This window comes from Battus philenor, unplaced genomic scaffold, assembly GCF_028537555.1.
Source record: "Battus philenor isolate CCGP_79_NKW_IND1 unplaced genomic scaffold, ilBatPhil1.0.hap1 SCAF_3, whole genome shotgun sequence".
Taxonomy (NCBI): Eukaryota; Metazoa; Arthropoda; class Insecta; order Lepidoptera; family Papilionidae; genus Battus; species Battus philenor.
This window is the reverse complement of record NW_027181693.1, coordinates 15,713,397-15,739,173: the sequence shown is the minus strand read 5'-3', so window position 1 is coordinate 15,739,173 and position 25,777 is coordinate 15,713,397. Positions and strand designations below refer to the sequence as shown.

The window sequence follows — 25,777 nt, the reverse complement described above, 5'->3', positions numbered from 1 at the left end:
ATTACAAAGATTAACATCAAACGCATTGATCGGCACAACAAATAATTCCAACCAGTTGCGTTCAGCCTTAATGGGAGATAAAAATTATAATTAACAATATATTAGCTAGGAGAAAACTTTAAGGTTTTACAAGTACTATATCGAAAATTGATGCAGCCAGAATATACAAGATATTTTTTTTTATATTTATCCAACGTATTTTATGCTTGTTAGCGAGTTTTTAAACGCCTTTCACATTCACGGCACTTCGGAGGCAACGACTACGAGGTTGTTTTCATTCAAATTTATTTACACAGAGTAAATACAATGAACACATAATTAATTCTATGAATTTCAAGGAGAAGGCAGTGATATCACCGTATTTAACAATTTATTTATCTTTCAACTTTTTTTGTTTCCAATGCTAACGAATTAGAAATAAATGTTAATTGTTCAACAGCTCTGCGTAATTAGCGACGAAACACGAATCAAGTAAGGCTCCCGTACCATATTTAATATTAATATACATATATATATATATATATATATTATTAATAATTCTTACTAGACAATAGACATGATAGACTCCTTAACAAATAACTTAAAGGGGCTAATAACAGTGCCATCAAATATAAATATAATGCAATGTATAAGGTACCAATGGTTACTTAGTAAGCTCTGAATCAAAAACGAGCGGCCTTAGAAGCGAAAATGTCATTTAAGTTTGGATGAAATAAATAGATAATAAATAAATAATAACTCTGTTGTTCCCGCCATAACGCAACGTCAGCGAGTTTTAAAAACATTTCACAGATTACATCCGACCGTCGTATGCGGGAACATAAATAAACATACATCTATAAAATCAACATGGTTTGACCGCGTGGAATGTTCATTTAATACCTGACACCTTTCAGGCGAAGAAAGAAAATTATAAGATATTTTGAGAAGGTAAACAAAACACTGACAGCCAACAATATGGAGGTTCCCATTACTTTACCTGCCAATGCGTATATGAAATATTAAAAAGCAAAGAATAAATACTTAATAGATGCGACAAGCGAGCGTTAACTGCCTAAGATTAGTTAACACGAGAATCTAGCCTTAATTCTAAACGATACAGTAGAGATTCCGACACGGGATATAGACAAAGTGCTGCCATACATAAACGCGAATAACTTATAGCAACGAATTTATAAATTAATTTATTTATTTTGAGATACAATTTTTATTGATGGCCGAACGGCGACGTGTCAATTTCAAACGTCAATTATATCAAATACGCATATTACACAAATGTAACACGAAATAAGTAAATACAAAAAGCCGTAACATCTACTGATTAATACGATAAACACATCTTCGTGTACAGTTGCCAATTCATGCTTAATATAAAGTGGGAAAAGTCATCAAATACAGACTATATATTTTTTATGCGAACACGAAAAACTAGGGAAAAATATCTAGATATTTATTATTAAATGTTATACGGGCATTAATATTTAGTCATGTCACTATTTGACATAATGCGTAACTTTTTTTACCGGTCGAAATTTTAGTGTCAAAGGTATCAAATAGATGGAACCTCTGTGTGAGATGTTTTTTTTAATTAAATTTTTAATCTGATTTTGTTCGTGTCATGGTAACGAGCCGATTGTTTCTCCATCCTCTTACACTATCCTTACAATCACAACATCGAATACATTACAATCCCACCATTCCGCAAAGCACCAACATCGCCCCGGTGGTCAAACTGGCCGTTAATATAAAAATATTTCACACTCTACTCAATTGTAAAATATATTCATTAATTGATATCGTTTCATCATTATTATACTTTTCATTCACGTACTTTGGTGTTATAGTACGTAATGAAAGTGACCTAATAAGATATCTCTGTTAATAGATAAATATATTCCTCTTGCCAAATTAAGTGAGCTTAAATTTGTACAAAATAATTCTTGTCTGTGGTCCATAGCGTGATTTAGTAACTGACGTAGATATGCATTTGATATAAAAATACGAACGACACAGAAAATCACTGCTACTCGTCCATTAAGTCAATTTGAACAAACAAGCATATAGATATATTTTTTCTGTGTATTTTACGCGAGATAGATAATAAATCTGGCGACGTCTGACCACCGGTATCCAGAGCTATATCTTTTTACTTTAATCCAATACCTCAAATACGTTTAGTGACAAAAATAGCATCTTTTTAATTTGAAATGCTAGCCGTAATCTTAGTTTTAAAAATAATTGATATCCAGCCACGAAATTTTCTACATCCTACAAACGTGTTTGGTCGAATATATAGTATTAAATTGAGATGTTTAGGTTTTGATAATATAAGGAGAGGGTGTCTATTTTGTAACTACTCGAGATTATTTCGACCGAGTGCCAGGTTATGACGACTATTTAACATCATTACTTAAAATCAGTCTCATAAACAAACAAATCTATTTCGTAGAGAGAACAATACCGTCCGATTTATGCAGCGAGATCGTGTACATTGATTGCTTTTGCATTTATAGATTAAAAACCGTATAACAACCTAATTGTATAATCAATAGTCTTCACTACCGACACTAGGTTCTAGTGCCAATTTTATGCCGATCGTATAGAAAAACTAATATATTTAAACTAAAAAAATATCAGCGAATAGATTTTCAATAAACACGTGTCAATAAATAAAATTATATTTTTTTTTAATCACGAATCACTGGCAGTATGGAGGAGAGAATGCGTTTATTTAATCTATATTCATAATATCGAACATCACACGAGGCCGTATGAATCATAAACTCGCTTACATTCTTAGACACTGAGAACATTGACTTTAAGCATTCGGGGAGGAAAATAAACACTGGATCTTAAGGGACACAAATATTATGGTGTAACCCACACAGATATATAATTAATAATAAAATAGAAGTGATTCTAATAGCAAAAAAACAATGAAGATTTAACATTACTCAGTATATGTGTTCACATAAAAATTTGACATGGTTCGTATGTGTCAGGACATGCTTGAAGTTCTAGTAGTTTAATTTCAAGATAGATGTCACAATAGGGGATTTTGACTGAGGATTTGCATGAGATATAAATATGTCCACCTATGTACTGACTAATCATGACATCTCTGAAACTATAAGGTTCAGATACTTGAAATTTCTACCAAAAAGTGGAGTATATTGTAAAACTTGATCACATTTTTGTAATGTTAAAAATTACAAAAAATTCAACTTATGAAATTACACCCTTAATGAACGTGGACATAACAATACTTGTAGACTTGTAGTAAAAGTCTATCGGCTAACATGCTGCACCTGCAGGCGAAACAGGCGGAGGACAGCAGATATTTATAATATTAAAACAAAGTGCCGGAATCACTTCTATTAATTATTAATTATCATGTTATTTTGCAGTGTGAGTGGCGTGTGAGCGTGTCCCCTCTGACGTCACCGGTCTACACGTAGGTGGGGGGTTGCGGTCCCGGCGCTGGAGCCACTGGGGGGGCGGGAGGCACTGGCGGTGGTGGCAGGACTCGCGCGCCCGGCACGTACTGACCGATGAACGAACCGTCCTCCGTGAATCGACCTGCCAACACGATGCAAAAATATTAATATAATGAATTATAGCCATATCATAAAACTAATTTAACTGATTATAAAGGGTATAGAAGCTTATGAATGTATAATACATAAGAATTTTTTTTAACGATTTTACTATCTATTTCCAATTCCATAAAGTGACCACTGTAAAATATTTATTTTTTAATATTAAAATTAGTCATGCCAATAACTGGCATTAAACAGTCTGCAGAAACAGATAATAAACAATAATTAATTTTAATAGGTAGTAGTATTTAGAATAGGGTTTTTTTGCTGTCTCATTACATTATTTATTATTTCTGAAAACATTGATTTCATTCCTTTAAATTTTATACACTTATCGCCTATAACTGCATAGAAAAAAATCTAATTAAAAAAATCCTTCACAATAAATTACACAATATTAAAGTTGAATGGTTGTTTTATCCTCGGGTGGCTGGACTTATTCGTGTTCAGCACCTTGCAACACGTATTATTGCAGCTAAACAAAGGATTATTTTAAATTTTATTGTCGAAACTAACGTAACCACAATTTTCAAATTTTGGGGATAAGTTCTTCAAAATACTTCAGAAGAGAATACTAGACTCTGTACGACACTAAGTATGCCCTCGTTGTATCTCTGCATTTATTTAATACTAGAAAAGTTACAATGGATGGAACTACTTTGTTTTTATTGTATATATTCAATGAACAAAGTGATTACAATAAATAATAACTAAAAAAATTAATCAAAAAATTAAAAATAGCTTCAACAGGCAAAGCATAAAAACATACCTCATAAAAAAACAAAAGTAACTGGCTGCTCGTGCATAGATAAAAATCAGGGGCACAGACAAGGACGGAAACAGGGATATATCTAATCTATTTTCAAAATATATTTAATGCAAAAAAACATAACACAAAGCAAGTGCGTATAAAATCTATAAGTAGAAAACTTCACTGCAACTCGCACTAACTCTAGATAATATCAAGTTTTTACAACCTAATTACACTTAACTTATTGTGTACTCATGCCTAACCTATTAGAGATTCGTGCAACGTTTGCATTATCTGTGGACATGAATCTTTATAGATACTATTTTTGAAATAGTACAATAAAAACTCGGTATGTATAAACTTATGAGTAATTTATAATTAACAACCAATTGAAATCTTAATTTAACTGAAGAATACTTCAAGAAAAAAAAGTATAACAGATCTTTATAATTCGAGTTACAATAAAATATAAATGCCGTATTTATTTTAAAGATTCTTCAAGAAAAAAGACAATTGAGACAGCTGATTTGATGGCACTATGACAATGTCAAGCATAGATATTGAACGCTGTTTATTTTTAGTCAAAGGCATCAAGGCCGTGCAGCCTAAATAAAATAGGGTATAAAGGTGATGTTGATGGAGTTTAGGGAGAGGGTGTATTAAACGAGCGTGGCGAAGGCCTGCGAGGCGGAGTCTGGCTGACCGGTGGGGGGCGGGCGTCGCTTGCGCCCATACTGGCCGATGAACGAGCCGTCTTCATTCATACCCGCTGTAACGAACCATGCATACAGCCGGCAAAACAAAAAAAAACACAAACACCATGCGTCGATTGCGACAAAGCTAGTCAGTAAACGTTTCACTTCACTTTGAACATAAATTTGATATTATTATTTTAATTACATTTCTGTATTTTAACTAGCAAATAGATTAAAATTATAACAAAAAAAAACTATACTTTTTATCATTTTTATAACAGATAAATCATACCATGCATATCAAGACGTTAAATGCGTTATGACAATTATATCACGGCAAGCTATAAGTAATTAAAAAAAGCAAAAATATTGTCTTGAATGAACGCTTTGTACGGGGAGCTTGTAAATCACATACCTGTTTCACCTTCGCCATACTCGGCCATGGAGTCGGTGTCGCTCTCGGGGCCCGGCTTGGTGCCACTGCTCATGGAATGACGTGACTTGTTGTCCAGTCTGAAATTTCAACGCGAGTATAGGAGGTTACATTGTAAATATCAACAGTAGCCGAGTCAATGAATATTTATATATCCTATCCAAAATATATATATATCCTACGTCAGCTCCTAGGAAATCGAAAAATTACAGGCGTGAATAATAATAATTATTATTCTACCATAAAATTAGCGAAATTCAAAAACCGGTCATAATTAACTAATCGGCATCTTAAGTATAGGAGTGCTGTCATATACATTTGCCAATATATATAACTTCAATACACATATTTTGTACTTTTGTCATACAATATTTGTAAAAAAAAATATTCGTTTGCGCGTTTTAAATGCGTATTAAATCGCGTAAAAATTTCAAATTTAGTTCAATGGCTGGGATATGTTATCCGGGTAGTATTAGTAAAAGTAAAAGGTGGCTTTTAAATTTAAAAGAAATCAAAGATACAGCTATTCAAATTGACCATAATTTTGGAGTACTGATCAAGCCATTGGAGATTCATCAGCCAAAGTATGTATAATTATCTAAATAATCAATGTACATATGGTATTCTTTAAAATTTAATACTTTCATTATACTGCATCATGGGCGTTGCACAGATGGGCGTCAATATTACCCTTTACAAAATAAACCTATAAATAAATTATCCTGATAAGTCAGCTACTGAAGAGTTATTTACAAGTGTGTATATGTGAACTATGTGTGCATTCTGCAAATATCTTCCTTACATCACGAAGCAGACGTGTGTGTGTAATATATAGATGGCGATGTGGTTGGTACGTAAAATATATGTGTGTGTGAGTATACAAGTGTACACAAGCTCGCATGTACATAAAACATACCTAGCAGACAAGGTGCGTATGTACGCAACTTTTGCAAGTGTGCGTGATGCAATAACGTGCGTAAAATGTTCATATATTGTAACGTTGCAAGTTAACGTCCCATAAATCTTAGTTAAAATTTTAACCAAAAAAATATAATCACGAGAAACGTCTCATAAATCGCAATACGGCAAAAAATTGTTCAACCCTTAGCGGGTAACGGTACGTCTCAAGTGGCGTGGGGTCGTGGGAGCATGCTATTGGTTTAACGGATCTTTGTTTTTATAACAAAAATTCCTATGTGCCCGCGCACCAGCGACAGCAGTTGACATTTGCCAGGAGAAGGATCCTGGCCTCGGTCGCGTTCACTAACTAGGTGTCGTCTCACGCACCGACGCACACTCTTTGTGTCGGTTGCGTTCACCAGCTATGTGTCTTCATACGCGCCGAGGCCAATTAGAATTTACGTTATAAATTCACGCCTTGGTCCTATTCATTCTCTGGGCATCATTTAGTTCACGCCACAACCTTTACATCGTCTCGCACCCCAAAGGGGTGCAAGTTTTATGCTGCAAAGTTTACACTGCGACTTTTATACTACGACTTTTATGCTACAAGTTTTACACTGCAAGTTTTACACCGTTGAAATTATATCACCGTGCACCGGAACCGACACATACTGCAACCTATCGGCGCTCCCTGCTCTCGACTTGCTGCCGCCTGACCAGTCCTGGGAGATCGTGCAGCTGCCTACCACCACCATCAGGGGAGTACCGAACTGCGGTGCAAAATTAGACCAGGCCTTCTGCCCACTACCCTTAATTAATTAAATATACATATATTTTTTTTTTTTACCTTTTGTTGCCAACTACCTATTTTAGTTAATTAAATTAAATATAAATATATGTATATTTTTCTTCTTAATAACGGCACAATATGTATGTGTATTTGAGCGTTGCTAAGACGTATTTATATTTTTTTATTTTTATTTTTATAACATAATGCGTGTCTATATCGCACTAGCTATCTATCAATATAGTATTTTAGTACGTAACGCACGAAAATGCTTGTGTGTGCACTCTGGTAGTGTGTTACGCACGCGATGTATGTGCCTTTAGGTGTGTGTCTGTATGTGTATGTGCTTGTACTCACGGGTGCGTGTACTCGTGGAATCCGCCGTCGGGGTAGTCGCGTCGGCCGTGCGCCAGTTCGCGATCGTGCACGTCGTACTTGCCGCCACGGTTGCGCCTCACCACGCACACCAGCACCAGCACCAGCAGCAGGAACGCCAGCGCCAGCATCACGCCGATGAACCAGCCCGCCGTCGCCATCTTGTCGTCGCGCATTATCATCGGCCCGTCTGCATTTACGAACATAACATTCATTAATCATTATCACAGATTATAATAAAAACATACAGCTGACCACATGTTACAAACTTAAGGAACATTTTATGGAACATATTAAAGGTGTACCAAGATTGTCTTTATATCTTATGCTGTGCATTGGTAATTTTTTTGTATTTGGAATAATTCGATTTAGCATTATCATCGTCATGTCAGCTGGTAGACGTCCACTGCAAGGCATATTCCTCTCCTAAAGTTTGTAACGATGACGGGTCCTGCGCTGCCCGCATCGAGCGACTTTCTGCGGCTTTTAAGATGTCCTCAGTCCACTTTTATAATAAACACTAATAAGAACTAAGATTTATAAAAATTACAAATTAAAATTTTAGAAATGGAGAGCCAGAACAGTACTGTTTTTTCAATCATAATTTCAGACATTGGACATCCGATACTGGTGATTAGCCCTTCCATATAGATTTATAAAAGGACTGTTGGAAAACAGCTTGCATTTGGTGTCTTCCGACGACATTTACAAGGTCTTCTGTCCACCTTATGGGTGGATCGCCTACACTGCTATTGCCAGTCCTTGGCCACTCCAGAACCTAAAGACCACATTGGCCATCTATTCCTCGCTAAATATATTTGACTATTACTAATATATCTCCATGCAAATCAAAATATGGCTATGATTTAAGTTACTCACCAATAGTTGTGTCAACATCCTTAATCTCACTGGTGCTGAAGTACTCGCCGTCGTGTGCAGTCACCTTCACCTCATACACCTGCCCGGGCTCCAGTCCCGTAACTATCACATAGTCGTCCTCGGTTATTTCGTTCGTCTTCAGCCAGTCGGGGTGTCCCTTCAGTTTGTACCACGCCACGAAATGTGTACCCGGATGGCCGTCAAGTGATGGTATCCAGCGCACCAGGATATGAGCAGTGCCCTCCTTGGCCGGTACCGTCATGGTCTCGAACACCGGAATGTCCGGTTTCGCATTCACCATCGCCTTGGTGGTCTGCTCCACGTAATACTTGTCGCCTTCACCCGCTTTTGTCTTCGCGCGGATTTCAATCCTGTACTTTGTGTTTGGCTCCAAACCGGCCAACTTAGCTCGGTCGAATTTCGGGTCAATCTCCTTCTTCCTCTCTTGCAGTGGTCCAAGAGCTGTTCCAGTCACCTTCTGGTAGTATATTTTGTATCCGGTCAACACTCCATTCTCTTCAATCGGTTTGTCCCATTTGAGAAGCATGGCTGAAGATCCAATGGGATAGACTTCGAACGACTTCACGGTTCCAGGTTTTCCTTCAGGGGTGAGAAAGCTGAGGACTTCACTCGGGGGTCCGTTAAAACGGCCGTTGTAGACCAGGATCCTGGCATTGTTTTTCTTGAAGGGCCTGAACTTGGACACAAGAGCGTTGGATGCATCCGCCTTGACTAGGACTTCCTTGATTCTGTCTTCTTCTCCATCAGTCCAGGTTTGGATCTTGTATCCTTTGAAATGTCCGCGTACGGACTCCGCCGGCACGGGGTTCCAACTGAGCAAGGCTGTGGTGCCGGTGGTCACTTGCACGAGAGAGAAGTTGGTCGGCGCCTGCAGCGGCGTGTCCTCTCCAGACCAGCCGATCACCTCCACGGGCGCTACGTTCGACGTTCCTTTTGAATTAACGGCGATCACCTGAAAGTAAAATCAATCCAATCATTTATGTAATATTGAATATATACAATAAAATGATGGTTACTAGTAAATATGACACTAATCAATTAAAAATATGATTTATTATTTATTACGGTTTTATTAAAAAACTAAACTTAATTATTTAGTGCAAATTTGATTTCTTCATTGATTGTTCGGCGAATTGATGTTTGCTGTCTCCTCAGTATGTAAATATAAAACCAATTTAACAATAACAAGGAAAATACTTTTTTAACAAAATAAGTTATTTCTAATTACTTGCATATGTCTAATCCAGAGTGAAATGACTAATACCAAATTGTGCTCTCTATAATGATATCCTACAACTTAAAATAACGCTATTTGGGGAGGACTCGATAAGCGTCCTAATCTGGTCTGAGTCTACAACAAATTTGAGTTTATCTGTGACTGCTCTCACATCAATTATTTCCCAAACTGTCGCTTTTATGTAAAGATGATAGTGTTACCATTTAAAACTCTTTACAATATAATAGTTTTATTTTTAATTTAGTTTTGTTTACATAGTATTCATCTCTGTCGATGACTAATGCTGTTTTATGAAGGTATTGATTTTTATTTTGGACTCTATTAACCGGATTAGGAGGCCACTGAGCTCTTAGATTGCTTAGGTGAATGACACATGGGGTTACTAAGCTCTATATTTAAAAATAAAATATTTTGTACATAATAAAAAATCCCGTGTACCCCCCAAAAAACAGGGGAATAACTTAAAAATTAAGATAATAAAAAAAGGGTTTTAAAACACGTCAGGTTATTTTAGACGCCAGTGTTAATTTTTAAAACAAATAAACAATCTATTTATATGTATCTGAGAGATAGAGTACGTCTTCCGTTTCTTCACTTTTAGGCAAAACTTATAGTATATATATAGTATAGTTCAAAACCTCGGGTTATCTATTTTGTATTTTTTTATTGCTTACTAGGTCCTTCGCCAACCCGCCTGTTGGAAAGCGAGGATATGGTCACTTTGACCTTTAAATGACTTGAACTTCAGGAAATAAAGAAGCCTGCAAAGGGCTTAAGCTCAACGGCCCGTCCACAAGAGGATTTTGGCTTGGACTGTAACTCTTCAATAAAAGGTTTTTAAAATACATAATCAGTCAAATTAAAACATTACAAAAGTGCATCTCACACTTAAAAGGCTTTTTAGTAAGATACATAACAAATGTGAGCAATCAAGTAAAAAAAATACATTTAAGACTGTCGGTAAGTATTAATACCTTAATCCTGTAGGGTTGGAAGGTGGGCGTGTTGGGCACGACCAGCTCAGTTTCCTGCCAGTCGGTGACCTGCTGATCGTTCCACGGCTGCCCCGTGATGTTTCGCCGCCACGACACCAGGTAGTAGAAGCCGGGGCCATTGTGTTCGATTTGAGGCATTTTCTGTCAAATAAAAATATTATTATTACATAGATTAATAAATAATTATTTGTTTTTTTTTTCTGTGATGGGTGAGAGTGATAGCATTATGTGAGTAAAGTTAACATTATTTTCCCAAATAACAACAGTTTTTTTAAAGTATAATAATGACTGCCTTATAATTAGTATATGTAACATAACTCATACAGTATATTGACAGATTCAAATATGAACTTATGTCAATTAATAAGAGGCAGATTCTTGAACCACGTCGACTCTCGAAATTACCTCTTTGGACACCATAAAAATTCCTTGCGGTATGGCCATTTTGGGGTGTTCGACACCAGTGAACCCAAGATTTCCAGGTATTTTTTCTTATAGACCTCTTTCACAATTACCCTGATTCCAGTGGACACTCTGCAGTTAAATTACTACCATATTCCGAAAAATTGTCAAAAAAAAAATTGCAAACACACAATCGGTATTTCGTTCCTTTGCATGTCTGAAACAAGGGTTGCGGATGGTGACGGCGCTTTAAAAGATGTACTGAATATGGAATATGCAAGTTTTCACATATAACAGTCGCTGAGTTTCTTAAAATATAATCCGTCTACATTTGTAAATCTTCGTGGACCCTCGCTTTCGAATTGTGACCAGACATTTTTTTTGTAATGCTTTCGTAAATTTCCATGGACCTCTGGGGGTCCCATGGAAACCTGACTTTGGGAACCAAGGAAGTCAGATCAGTGTTTTTCAACCTTTTATATGCAATGGCCCACCTTAGCCTTTCTATAATTCTTACATTCCCCAATGTAACCTATAAACTTTTTTATACTAAAATGAACGGGTTTAACTCTTGTCGAGTACACATTCGAATTGCCACTTCTTAACAATCAAATTGTCCGCTGGTGGGGCGTGGGCCCCACGTTAGGAAAAATCGAGTTAGATTGTGAAGATTGGAAATTGCATAAACTCACCGTCCAAGAGATGACCATGTTAGTAGGGTCACGTCCCTTGCCCTCCACGTTGTCGGGGTTCTTGTAGGGTACGTCTGGCTGAGTGGTGCATACGTCGGAGTGCGAGGAAGGCACGGAGGGCCCGATCTTGTTCCACGCCATCACCCTGAAGGTGTAGTTGGCCCATGGGCTAAGCTCTACTGTCCACGAGGTATCGATGGCTGGCACGTTGTCGCTGGCCGTGTTCCAGGAGTCGGGCGTGAAGGTCGTGTTGTACTGAATGAGGAACCGCAGGATGGGTGCCCGGTTGTCGCCCATAGAGTGCCACCTCAGTGTCGCTACTTTCTCATGACATTCGACGCCGTCTAACGCTGGTGGGTTCGGTTTGTCTGCAAAATTTTCAACATTTTAGTATTTACATTTGCAGTTTAAAATTAAATTATACTTTATTAATAATTACTGTATATATTCAAATTTCAAAATTATAATATTCATAGTGATTCTAATATTGCTTGTATATCAACGACAGATAAGTACACAAAATTGAATTAAAAAAATTATATATTTAATGTGCTGTACATTGCACGCCCAGTTACGAGTACAATAGAGCAAAACTTTACATACACAACATCTGTAACATGCATGTAACCTGTATTCAAGGAATTAGATTTGATTTATTCCTGATGAAGAAATTAATAAATATTCATTAAAGCGATTACAAAGAAAGTAATTAAGGCAAGATCGAATCATGGGGAGATTTGCAGAAGAATCAGTTTTTGGGGTCGAAATATTCTCTCGAGTGGCGACCACTAGATGATAGCCTCGATAGATAACACTAGGTAGACCATAGACATAGCTCAGGTAACCGAATATGGACACGGCCTATGCTTTGCAGAGGCGTCCATCGACTGACATGATGATTACGTTATTCCATTGGATATCATCTAGGCCATAAAACTGTTGTTGTTTGGGCGATGCTTGCGTGCGATGTAGGGTTGTAGGGGATGTAGGGACATGTTCCAGTGGTGGACGCGTACGTACCCTGCACGGTGAGCGTGGCTTGCGCGCGCGCCTCGTCGACGGCGGTGCGCGCGATGCAGGTGTACTCGCCCGAGTCCAGCTCGCTGGTGTCGGAGATAAGCAGCGAGTAGTCGTTGGTGACGCGGAAGCGCGGCTGCGCCTCGAAGTCGATGGGCTGGCCGTCGTTGAGCCAGATGATGTCAAGGTGCAGCGAGTCGTCGGCGTGCGCGTTGCAGCGGAACGTGGCCGACGAGCCCGCCGCCACCTCGTAGTGCTCGGGCTTGTCCGTGATCACGGTGCGCTCTGAAACCATATGATATCAACCATAACTATACAACACCTTTTATATACGAGTATATAGTTTCATTCGTCAAGCGACAACAGAGACTGGAGTCGCTCGACGAATGGAACAGGAGGTATATGGAAGGAACGACGGCTTCAATGACGAGGATATTTTTCCCGGACGCCATTTCAGCCTACCGCGTGCTCCGCAGTATCGAGGTGGACGCGGTCTCGGCCCAGCTCTTCACGGGGCACGGGGGTTCTCTGAGTACCTCCACAGGTTCAAGCTCAAGGAGGACCCTTCGTGCTTCTATGTATTATATAAATGTAAACAACAAAAATCAAAAAAAAAATGTAAAACCAAGTGATATTGTAATAATCCTATATAGAAATAAAATAATAAAAATGTAAAAGAGTAATGAGGGATGTATGAAAGGCGTTACAGAACGAAAGGGAAAGACAGAAGAATTGTGGCAAGAATGAAAAGAACGAAAGATCATACGATGTATGAAAGACGATAACGAAAATAAAAAAAAAATATGTGAAAAAATTAAATAATGTTTAATAGTCCCTGTCCCCCACGACATAGGGGGTACGAGAAGCTCCCAATAGCGGGGGCCATAAAAAAAACACCTTATATATACACAACACACCAACTCTAACATGTCTTATTTTGATTGACGTTCAAATGTTAAACAGCTGAAATGAGATGAGATGAAAATTTGTGTTTCAATTTACTCTGTGGTTTACTTAAAATAAGTTTTGTGTAGACTACTCAAAATTTTTAATTTTACATTGTAACATTTCAGATAGCTTTCTCAACGACACCACTAACGAAACGATAATAACATTCTAAAAACCAAAATAGAATTGAAATTTGAGAAACATACAAGATGATGTGAGGAGCAATGCAAGAAAACATGCATAGCCGCTAAATATAAGACATGCAATTACTAGACTATTGATTTATTTATCCTTTAATTCTTTTATTTATTCCTTTTAAGGCAAATGTTATCAAGTTTGATGAATTATTTATTATACTGTATTTATAATAAGTACATACAAATAAATGTATGTATGTATGTTTTGTCTATGTGTACATGTTAACTACTTGTTATTTATTCTTCTATTGTTACCATACTATGTTTGTCTTTGTGGAATTGCCTCGTATGATAAGACCATTATACTTCCTTCTTTTATGCAACTATGTATATATTTTCTAGTACAATATAGAGTACACCTATCCCCCGATTTACGCGGTACTTGTTTTACACGGTTTTCACAAAACAATTGAAGCAATTGTTATTAACCGATTTTATTACCATCTCTCATAATGTAAATATTTCTGCTTCAAACATCGAATCGGCACAAATAACATCGAGTGATGAAAGTGAATTCGAACCTTCGATTCCGAAAAAAAAAATAGGGAGTAATTTCTGACAGTGATAAAGGATAATAAAACACCCATTGGTTTTATTTTTTGTTCTTCTGTTTATTGTATTGTAATTAAATAAAAAACAGTGTTTCCGTAATGCATTAAATATTTTAACTTGTTAATGCATTTTATTTTTATTTCTGTGTACACCTAAAAATATTGAAAAAAATCGCAACTGTTTAATAGCAAAATTATGCATTTTCTGCATGCTTTTCGATTTACACGTTTTTCTCAGGAACGTATCTATCGTGTTAATCGGGGGATAGGTGTATTATTGAAAGTAAATTGAGGATAAAACTGGCGTAGTACTAACTACGGTCTTATCGGTTTCCCTGTACTTACTCTTAACGGTGAGCGAGCCGTAGGCGGACTTCTCTCCGAACTTGTTCTTCGCGTAGCACTCGTAGGTGCCCACGTCGGTGTACGACACATCGCGGATGACCAGATCACCCTCGGACGTGATGTTGTACCTGCGGGCGACACAAAAAACAACATGATATTGGTATACAGTAATGTTCTTTAGCGGCACCAACGGGATACAGATGCCCATCACAACCGACAAAAGCTAGCAGTTGGAAACGTGAGAGCAATTCTTCTAGCAGGGATTTTGCAACGTGTCTGCGATGATGTCAGCTATAGGTACAGTTTCAGGTCAGCGCGTGACCTGGTCTATCATTGTTGATGATAGGTGCTGTGGTAGATGATGGATGAACATGGCTGGCTACTTTAATATGCCCCCCCCCCCCCGTAATTGGAGGCCTCTCTTTCCCCATTTTATTTTTGTGACCGGAGTAAAAACCTTCCTATTCTCAACCTCTCTCTCTCTCATCCTTCAAATTTTCTCTTTCCTTCTTATTTCATCCTTCATATTTTCTATCATTCTCACAGCATTCACTTACATTATATTCACGCATTGCCTCCCATCACTCGTCACATATCTTGATACACATTTTGACGGCTGACACTATTGTTGTAACTTTTTGTGTTTGTTCTTTATGGTTCATTGTATGTAGCTTGTTCTTGGCTTTTAAGTAGGAGATCACGTCGGGGTCACCACTTAAAGAGCTTTCTCCGGAAGTTGGAGAGCAGGGCTGATCATGCCTAAACGCTTCTTGGGTACCTTCTTTTTTGTGCATATTTATATAAAGAGCGAACGTGGCCGATTGGTGATCTACAGTTCCATTATGTAAGATGCGATTTATTAGAGACTTCTCGTACACCCTATCTTGTTGTACGATAAGGTTTGACATTTTTTAATGTTTATTTTCACATACTTTTCTTTTTATTCCTGTACTCTTCTATCATTTATCGTATGATCTATCCTACTTTTTCCTGTTACAATTTTCAATTCTCTTTCATACCAACTTCCGTTCATTCATTCATCGCCTCACTCCATCGTCTCGTTCCTCAAATATCACAGATCGGGTTATTATCACATTTTTTCACCTTAGTTTATTTTAAGCTATTTTATATTCTTGTTTATTATATATTATAACAATTTATCACATTATTTACATAACATTATTTTAAGTGTTTTATTATTTTTACCTAGTTCGTTTTTATTGAGGTTTTAATTTCACTAACTCCTGTTTATTTGATTGTTTACCCGACCTATATCAGTTGTATTTTTTTATTACACCCTCCACTATCTTCCTGCAGCATTTGAGGAATGCAGGCCTGTTATCGTCGTCGTTCGTTTGGGAGACCCATACCGAGCAGTTGGCATCTATTGGCTGATATAAGATACAAGTTGATGGCTTTAAGGGTTGTGGAGAGGGTTATGCTGGGATAACTCTACGAGATTAAATACAGCAATGAGGAGATCTGAACGGCTGTCACGCTTATAGAATTCTAACAGGTCCGAAGACTCGGTTCTTGCTGAATTCAAGAGGTGGCGTTCAACTCACTTGCCGCCGGTGACGTCGACGTCGTCGCGCATCCACTTGACGATGGGCTTGGGCGCGCCGAACACGCGGCACTTGAGCACTGCCTCCGAGCCGTCCACTTTGGTCAGATTCTCCGGGCCCTCCTTGATTTCCGGAGGTATAGCTGCAACAGATACACGTACGTTCGTGTATTTACTTTCAATATCAGAAATATGCAAAAACAATTACGTAATTTTTGTTTCGTTTTCTTAATAGACTCAATGTGTGTCTTGGGTTTGATGAATGGAACCTGAATGATTTTTTTAATCTGTTGTGTATATAAATATTTGATAAAATCTATATACATTTTTTATATTTATTTTCCTTTTCATTATATTTAATGTCTGTCTCGGATTCGACAATTGAATACACATGATTTCTTTTATTTAATTTGTGGATTGTATGAGTAAAGAAAATTCTCGCAACTTTTGATATGCCATAAAAATATGAAAAAAAAAATTGATGAATTGGTCGAGCCGATTTTGATTTTTCCGCATATCAATACAATGTGGTGATTTATTTTATTTAAACGGGATGACTGGTAATAGATATAAAACTTTTAAAAATGTGCAATCTATTCATTCACCCATATCTCATTTATCAAAAAGCTATATTGCTATTTCCAATTATGCTCTGAAATATTTAACAGAGAATGCATCAAAGGCGATATAAGAATAATTCTTATATTCACATTACTGCGATCTATACAGAATCCTCTGATTGATTATGGAAGTAAAAGCTTGTAAAGACGTGAATGCTTAGTTCATTTATTAACAATAAGCTACATAACTAAGTAAAAAAAGGACCAATATTTAGCCACTTCCGCACATGCAGTGGTAGTCGTGCAATGAAATGCACCGCCCGCCAGCCCGCTGATAAATCCGTATGCGGCAAATGCGAATCACACAACCGCCACCGTCAAATCACTCAATACGTGTTTCGCCCCTCTACGGGGCATCTTCAGGAGTTATGTTACACTGATTAGTGCCAAACACAGAGTATAAAAAAGAAGCTATATAACTGTTTTGAATCTCTCTGTTTAGCGATCACTGAAATATTATACATTAATTTAATTTTCTCTATTGTAATGCTACAGGACAACTTCTGACAGTACAAAGTATAATATACGCTTCTTTCTGAGGCAAGTGTGATCTAATACTGATTGAAGTCAGTTAGATGTTTTTATTTATTATTGTATTATATTTACAATATGTATTAAACCTTTTATTATAAGTATATATGTTATATACGTATGTATGTATGTCTATGTATGTTTATGCATATTTATGTTCATTTGTTTGTAAATATGTATTTTTTGTACACGTGAACTACCCTTTATAAGTACTTTTATCTTTTCCTTACTATGGTTGTCTGTAAGAGATTGCCTTGTGTGATAAGACCGTCCATTGTACTTTTCTGTATATTATTGTAAAACTTATTAAATGTATCTTATCGTGTACAATAAAGAATATTAAATGAAAAATAAAAGTATGTAAAGATATTTAACAATATTTAGTTTTAATATGTATTTATCTTAATTTTGGAAACGGTTTTACTTATTATTATCACTACGTTAATAGATACATACATTAATTGAGTTATTGAGTTGTATATCCCTTTAAATCTTTTACATATATAACTCATCACACTGTATAGTAGATAGGAATAGTTATCATATAAGATCTAGATCTAGTATAGATCGATCACCTGTACTACAGTAGTACAGTGCCGACATCCGTGCTAGATGCGGTTCGCAACGTGGGCGACTGGCGCCGATCGCCTCATGAGGATGTGCCTCACACAATTGACATATCCTACCGCTGCTGCGCGCTGAGATAACTGACCAATACGTATATCTCAAGGTATTTGCTATAAATCTCAAAGTATATAAATACATTTAAAAAAAAACTTTTAAGTTAAACGGTTTTTTGATACCCATATTGTGGTGGTTGTGAAAAAATATGTACCTAGTCCGCCATATTGGAACGGCGTCCATCTTGAATTTTAAATTTTGACATAATCATCGTGTTTTACTAGTGTAGCCCTTTCATTTGATACCCATACTGAGGGATTAAAGAAAAATATGTAATCCGCCATTTTGTATCGGCGGCCATATTAGATTTATAATGTTATTGATTTTATTATATTGTATTGTCATCTAAATTAAATGTGTGTACCAAATTTCAGATCAATTTGATAACGGGAAGGTGTTTAAATTTTAATTTCTAATTTTGACCCCAAACAAATAAATTCCGTACGGGTCGAACTAAATAAAACCGTTTAAAAATCCAAAAGCTTTTTTTTTTCAAAATTTAAAAAAAAAACTATACAAGGTAATTTGTTATAGTTGTGAAAACTTTAAAGGATTGAATTTATAGCTCTTTTTTAGCAGTTAGACGCTCACTGCAATGCAAGGAAACTGTCTTCTTTTCCAAATATCTCCACGATAACCGATTCAGCTACTTCCGATGAATTTAATTATATCGTGGATCCACCTAGTGGACCCACGCCGCGTCTACCCGATTCGTGGTCGCAGAATACGGATTACTACATAATAAAATTAATTATTGCTTACTATAGCGACAGTACAAAGTCTACTATAAGACTGTACTGCCAGAAGTTACCACCTTGTCGCATTCTAGTAGAAAAAATTAAGTAATTCCAAAAATTTCTGAGCGATCACTAAACAAGATAATTGGAGATAGCTATATAACTTTTTGCTGACAAACAAACTATACATTCACGCCTACAATCCTGTATAAATCGTAGCAATAATATAGGAATGATTCTTATATTATTTGCATTCAAAAGATTTAATTGGTGTAGAATATTTCTATTACGATTAGAAGTTTAAATTTGTTTTAATAACCATACTTTAATATAAAGTACAAAGAATACATGATATTTAGTTGGTGTAATTGAAAAATTGCCATAAGCAACACATACAAATGAAATTTATTCATAAAGTACTCTGGTTGCGTTTAAAAAAAAACTTTCCTACCGAACCTTACACGCACAGATCAGTGATAACTAACACGCGATCACGACTCATTAGTGACCACAATTTCTTAATCAAAATAACTTAATAATGAACCTATTTCACAATTATCATGGTCACCCTAAAGATGGTGAACCCTCTAGGAAAAGAATTTATCGAGTTCGAATCCCTCCGCTAGGGGAAAACATGGGGTGTTGACCCGTAGAGCACACGGGTCATTCCACTTTATATTACCAATTTTCTTCACCATCGCATAGTGAATTTTTTTCGTGACGGTTTTTTTATTTTCTAAGTACTTTAAAAACGCTTGTTAACTTTTAATACAGTGCACAGTTTTCGTAAGATTCATCTTTGAAGATAAAAAATTATAATTAATTTTTTTTTTAGTTATGTATCAACTTTAAAGTTTAAGCAATGTCATTTCTAGCATTTATTTCATTTACATATGTTAGTGAGATATTGCTTTCTGCATTAAAATCTTATATTAATATGAAGAAAAACAGAATCGGTTAATATGAAGTCTTGCTTATTAGACACTAATTTGTAATATAAATTTTACATTGTTTTTCTGTTTCTAAACAGATTTCCACCTTCAAGGCTTTAAGGCTTGAAATTTGGAAGAAATATTCCTTTTGTCGAATTGAATTTAGTTGAGAAAGGGACATTGAATAGGCTTTTTATAACTTTCGTAGATGAAAACAAATAGAATTTTTTTGACATTTTAAAAACGACTAAAAAATAAGTTTTATTAAGATAAACTCACAAAAGGCATTTGATCGCTTACAACGAAGCTTAAAATTATTTGCATGTAAACGCATCTTTAGATTACATTGTTGATGTCCACTACAATGATCTGTCCCTTTCATTTGCTCGCGACAGTAAAAATTACGCAATGTCAACTGTTTAGTATGAAAACCATTTTAACAATCATTGCTTTAAACATAAAACGTTATATGCGCGTCGTTGGACTCACGCGAATCGAAATAACAAAAGCTCCTTCCCCGTAGCGCACACGCAAACAAAGAAGCATATATGAAAGGCTAATCCTTGTAAAGTTTATTTTTTGTAAGCAGCGAATCTGTTCTTTTAAAAAAGCAAACAAATACACATCGACTCGCAACGTTTTCCCAAAGATCAATGAACCGCATTCGTGCTATTGTACATGTTTCTGGTTTTTCAAAATGTTGAAAAGCAGATGTTACACCATGGTTATTGTAAAATAAACCTTATTCCTACAAAATAGATTTCAATTTATGTTGTATCGTGTGAATTGTTTGATTAATTGTAACTGACAGTTATTGTTATGGTTTACCGCGCCGGTAGCTTCTTGTATGAACTGTTAACAGAGAATATAGAAGCCATTCCAGCCAATCCGACAAGGATGTAACCAATTAATTTTTATTTGGAGCATACCGCTGCGTATGACACGTTTTAGAGTTCGTAACAAGTTTACAGTGCTAGAAAAATAATTGGTGTTGCTCGACGTTTGGCGTGCGGTATGAAATGGCGCATGTAAGGTTTTTAATGTAACGGAACGCTGATGAAGTGTCGAGCGATCCTGTTGACGTAATGAGAGGTTATTGTGAAGGAAGAGAGGCGCACGGCGTCAGAGGTCGTAATTGGATCAGGATGCTTTACGTAACGAATATACCGACATTATTACCGACAAACGTATGATGGCGTCAAAATCTTTCACATGTATACACATCCTTAGATTACTATGTTTCTGATCTCACTCTCAGCCTCTTTCAAGCTGACAGTCGCTAATCGGGCCCTATGTGAAGAATAACCTAATTCACATCCAAGACGATAAACAAGTTCACATTAGCTAAGGCTCCGATACAAAGGCAGGTTGAAGGACACTCACCATCCACGAGACTCAAGGGCTAAAGATCGTGGTGGTCTTCGTTGTTCGTCAAACAACATACACCCATTGTATAACTCCGTCCATCACGCTGTAGCAATATCACGTCACACTAACACGTGCGTATGTTACACGGACGAGACTGAAGACGCGATCGCAAGATTCGTCGATGTGAAGTTGGCAACATGATTAACACGAGGCGGTTTGCTTTTCGAACGGCTGTACACGTTGATCAGCACATACGTGACTTATCTCAATTTTATAACAAACACCTCACTAATTGGTCAGACTGAATGTAAAATTTACTTACATTGTACATTAATGTACACATCCTTGTACACGTATCCGTTTGAGTTGGTTGCGTTACATCCGTAGTTGCCGGTGTCCTTCTTCACCAGGTCGGTGATGATAATGGAGTTGGCGGTGACTTGTCGCCGTGAGTTCGGTTCGGCCTGTTCTATTGGTTTGCCGTTGTGGACCCACGAGATCTGAGGGTCCGGGGTACCGCCGGCGCGACAGTTGATCACGGCTGTCTCTCCTTCCGCGAGGTTCTGGAACTGGGGCTCTTCGGTGAAGAACGGTGCGGCTGAAGACAAAAGTTATTATTAATTACATGACAGTTTATTATAATACACCCGATAATACAACTAAACAGTACGGATATGGTAAACAAAACGATAGAAGCCTGTCGTTGAACAAAAATTGTCATGAAAAATGTTCCATCAAAGTGTGGGGAAAAAAAATATTCCGTGTTAATTTATCAAAATGTGGGTGTTATTATTGTCTTTTGTAGGACGTGTTCTATAGAAATGTATTCTGTAGGTCTATAAATGCACCTAGAACATAACAGAATATAAATAAGAAATAATAATAAGCAAATTTCTCTCACGATATCTCTGTCTAGCTTGTTCCTTAAGTCTTTGAGGTACGGAATTTTAAAAAATAAAATAATGATTTCGATTAAAATTTAACAAAATTATGTTATTATTAATAAGGATATACAATGATATAAAAAAATAAAAATAAAAATAAATTAATTCTGTTATTAACTACTAATAATATTCGGTTTCAACACTTGATGAACCTGTCATATGATGATAAACCTTGCCAGCGCAATCGAGTTTATTTTTAACAATTGCTAATAGTGTTGCCAATTACTTTAAAAATTAAAATTCAGAGAAAAAATGTATAAGCGCGCAACTATTCCAATATTTCCAGGTGGGTCGAGAAATGTCCCACCATGCGTTATTACGCATCAAAAAGGTGGGACATTTTTAATACCAGCGTGCCCCAAAGGGTTAAATAGTTCTGTCGAAAATAAATCGGACATAAGGTTTAAAAATAATTTAACAAAATTTTTTTTCAATGGTTTTGTTAACAATAACTAATCGCTAGATTTACTTGCAGGATCAGTCATTTTATCGATCTTTCGAGAAGACCTACGTCTTGCAATGGGCGTCCATCGCCTGAAAATATCTTCCCCTTTGGTGCTAGTATCTTTATTAGGTGACTTGACTCATCTCTTCCACTTAGATTATTCTGGACTTTCTTAACTATACAGGGTGATTGGTTGCGCAAAAGCTTCAACTCCTATATACAATCACACTGTATAAAATTATTCTGATATAAGTTATCGATGTTTCAGCTCATAGATGCCCAGTGCAAGGTCTTCCCCAAAGATATCTATGGGGGTATATACAATAATCGCAACGCTTAACAGGCGAGTTGAAGATCGAAGTGTTGTATTATGGTATGCAGAGGATATAGCTGCCCATACTCTTAAAACTAAAACTTATTTTTGAGCAGTAGCAATCATATATAATATATAAAGTGTAAATTATATAACAATATATCCTGGGAATTGACTCCGCGTTTTACAGTCGCAAGTCCCAGTCCTTTTTTCAATTAGAATGCAACAGTCCAATAACTTTTGGCAGTACAAAGTCAGCAGAGAAAAATTGTTAATATTAGTTCATTTTAACTCGTAGTTTTAAAAACGCTTTTTCTTTCTATATTAACCATTAATTGACAGTAAATACCTTTTTCATTCACACCTCAAATTTTACACAATTATAACCTATCACTCTGTATGTCTCAGTATGTACAAGAGATACTACCTAGAATTTTTTTTTTACTAGTTTTAGTTAGAGAGTTTATGAGTGTACGTATAATGGGTCCAGAAGAAGCGGAGGACCGAAAACAAGATGGCAGATACCATAGCGAAAGACTGCCAGCAAAGTTTCCGCGAATGGCGTGTCCAATCGCGTGAGGCAGATGGGATTAATAATGCTCAGGAGAGAGAGGTAGGGAGGGAGAGAGAGGAAGAGAGAGAGGAAGAGACGGAGAGAGGGAGGAAGAGAGAGAGGAAGAGACGGAGAGAGGGAGGAAGAGAGAGAGGGAGAGAGAGAGAGAGTGTGTACGCATAATAAGTACAAATAAGAGTCCATGCAAACACCAGAAGGACACTGGACACTTCAATGGACAGGAAGGAATGGCATACAAAGCCCTAGAAATAGACTATAAATAATCGGAGTCGACCCAACAAAGGTTGTCGCGAAGTGGGTTAGGGGCAATGCGTCACTGGTTACGGGAAGCGCTCCGTATTCATTTCGTTCGTACATGACGTCATTATTATGCGTTTTTTTTAATTCATCTTACATATCTGCTTAATACTAAGTAGAAGCTGCATTTTTATAACCATGTACAAATACATATATATTTATTGTCACCAGGGGCGTTTGGCTTTTGTTTAAATTTACAGCTTAAAGGTTCGAATAGAAATGGTCATTGTAGTCCGTTAAACAACAAGACACCCTCAGGATGTATAACAGCATCCATCATGCGGCAGTAGCAATATCACGTCACACGAACTCGCGCGTGTATTGCACGGACGAGACTCAAGATACGATCGCGAGGTTCATCGATGTGGCGAAATCGGCAAAGACCACAAACTCTAGCGTAAAACATGAAGGTGGTACAATATGGAGTAGGGTAATAATCGTAATGTAAAAAACTATACATTGCCATCTATGGCTTTGTGAAAAAATTACAAACAAGTTAACAGGATATCATTAAATAATTAAAAAATCTTAAACTAAATTTAATGGCATAAAAAATATAAATTAGTCTAGTTTAAAAAATATTAAGATTTAAGTTAGGGAATAGTCTAAGAAGATATTACATTAACTTAGCTTTTAAACTCTGTGATATGCAGAAATGCGAGCAAAAAGAATACGGAAATATAAACTGTTATCGTAAAAACAAAGACACGTCTGTGGAAAATAGATTTAATAAATAAAAAGACTATCACTATACGTTTAGCATTTCCAATTCGAAGTTTTTCGAGAGAGCCATGACCACATTGCATAGTTGAATTATTGATAAAAAACATATCAATATCAGTTGACAGCTTGAGTTATTTGTTCTTCACGCTACTCCCGGTGTACATAGACGGCCAGTATCGAGTACGTTTTAATATCTTCCGGTTCGAGTTCATTCGTAAAATTAGTAAGCACGTATCAAGGAGAAGTATATACAAGAATTATTCATTACAATCACGCTTGACTGTGTATTTCCTGTAATCCACTAACAGTAGATTAATAAAGGAAATTTAAAAAGAGAATATTTTTTTTGTATATTGCATTCGCTTCGATATCTTAAATAAATAACAATTTGTTATTGGACATTTGCTGTCATGTATTTCGGTCACCAATCAAAAACAGCATCGCCTGAGACTCGAACTTGGACCAAACCGCTGTGCACTTGATCATAAACTGTCCCACTGTATTGATAAGAATGGAATGACATCCTCGGCTAGCAGAGAGAACAGAAGACAATATCGCATCAATGGTAAGCAAAGTGGAGCATCGCCAGATCATTCTAGATTTTGGAATAAGACCAAAGAATTAAAAAAGTGGTAAGATGAATAAATGTAAGTGTATAATCAAAAAGAGAAGGCGATACACGTTTGGAAAAGAATGAGAACGAATGAAAGATAATGTAAAGTGAACAAAGAAGAACGAATGGTAGATATTAAGAATGAAAGATCAGAATAAAAAATAAAAGACTACGTAAAAAAATATTATTGTAAAAAAGATCCCTCCTCACACATGGTAGCAGTGTAAGAGGTCCCAAAAATAGAGCAAAAAATACATAAAGAGCATCGTAAACTGTTGCATCAGGTTTGTGGATCTGTTCTATGCTTTTTGGTTTGGATCTACATTGTGAGTAGAACCTGGAATGCGCTTAACCTCATCTACATAACTTTTTCCGTTGGCTTCATCGGGAACTTTGGTTCTGCACATAACATGTAATATTACCAGAACCCGCCGAGCCTTTATCACTTGGACGGGCGCTTCATGGAGTAACGCAAGGGCCCCCGAGAGGACCTTGGGCTTGGGATATCGCTCGATATCTGCTGATACGTGCTGAACCACGACCTGTTCGATTGTTAATGACAGGCTACCATTACTACCGATTCAGATAGTGTAGCTTACTCCTAGTAG

At 36.6% G+C, this 25,777-nt stretch overlaps 1 protein-coding gene across 3 annotated transcripts in view; it reads right to left on the bottom strand.

The window, feature by feature from the left end:
- Positions 1–3,347: 3,347 nt before the first annotated feature.
- Positions 3,348–25,777, bottom strand: part of Nrg (Neuroglian) — a 78,247-nt gene continuing 55,817 nt past the window's right edge. Inside the window, exons 6-16 of one of the 3 annotated variants that reach the window (XM_068770235.1) lie at positions 21,583–21,858; positions 16,393–16,534; positions 14,828–14,955; positions 12,790–13,071; positions 11,770–12,137; positions 10,655–10,816; positions 8,423–9,395; positions 7,526–7,733; positions 5,461–5,558; positions 5,054–5,119; positions 3,348–3,579 (exon numbers count right to left, since the gene is read on the bottom strand). In XM_068770235.1, the coding sequence (XP_068626336.1) occupies positions 3,449–3,579; positions 5,054–5,119; positions 5,461–5,558; positions 7,526–7,733; positions 8,423–9,395; positions 10,655–10,816; positions 11,770–12,137; positions 12,790–13,071; positions 14,828–14,955; positions 16,393–16,534; positions 21,583–21,858 (2,834 nt within the window). In that variant the 3' untranslated portion in view covers positions 3,348–3,448. Of the gene's footprint in view, positions 3,580–4,368; positions 5,120–5,460; positions 5,559–7,525; positions 7,734–8,422; positions 9,396–10,654; positions 10,817–11,769; positions 12,138–12,789; positions 13,072–14,827; positions 14,956–16,392; positions 16,535–21,582; positions 21,859–25,777 lie in introns of all 3 variants that reach the window. The other 2 variants (XR_011107716.1, XM_068770234.1) reach the window with 2 other exon arrangements.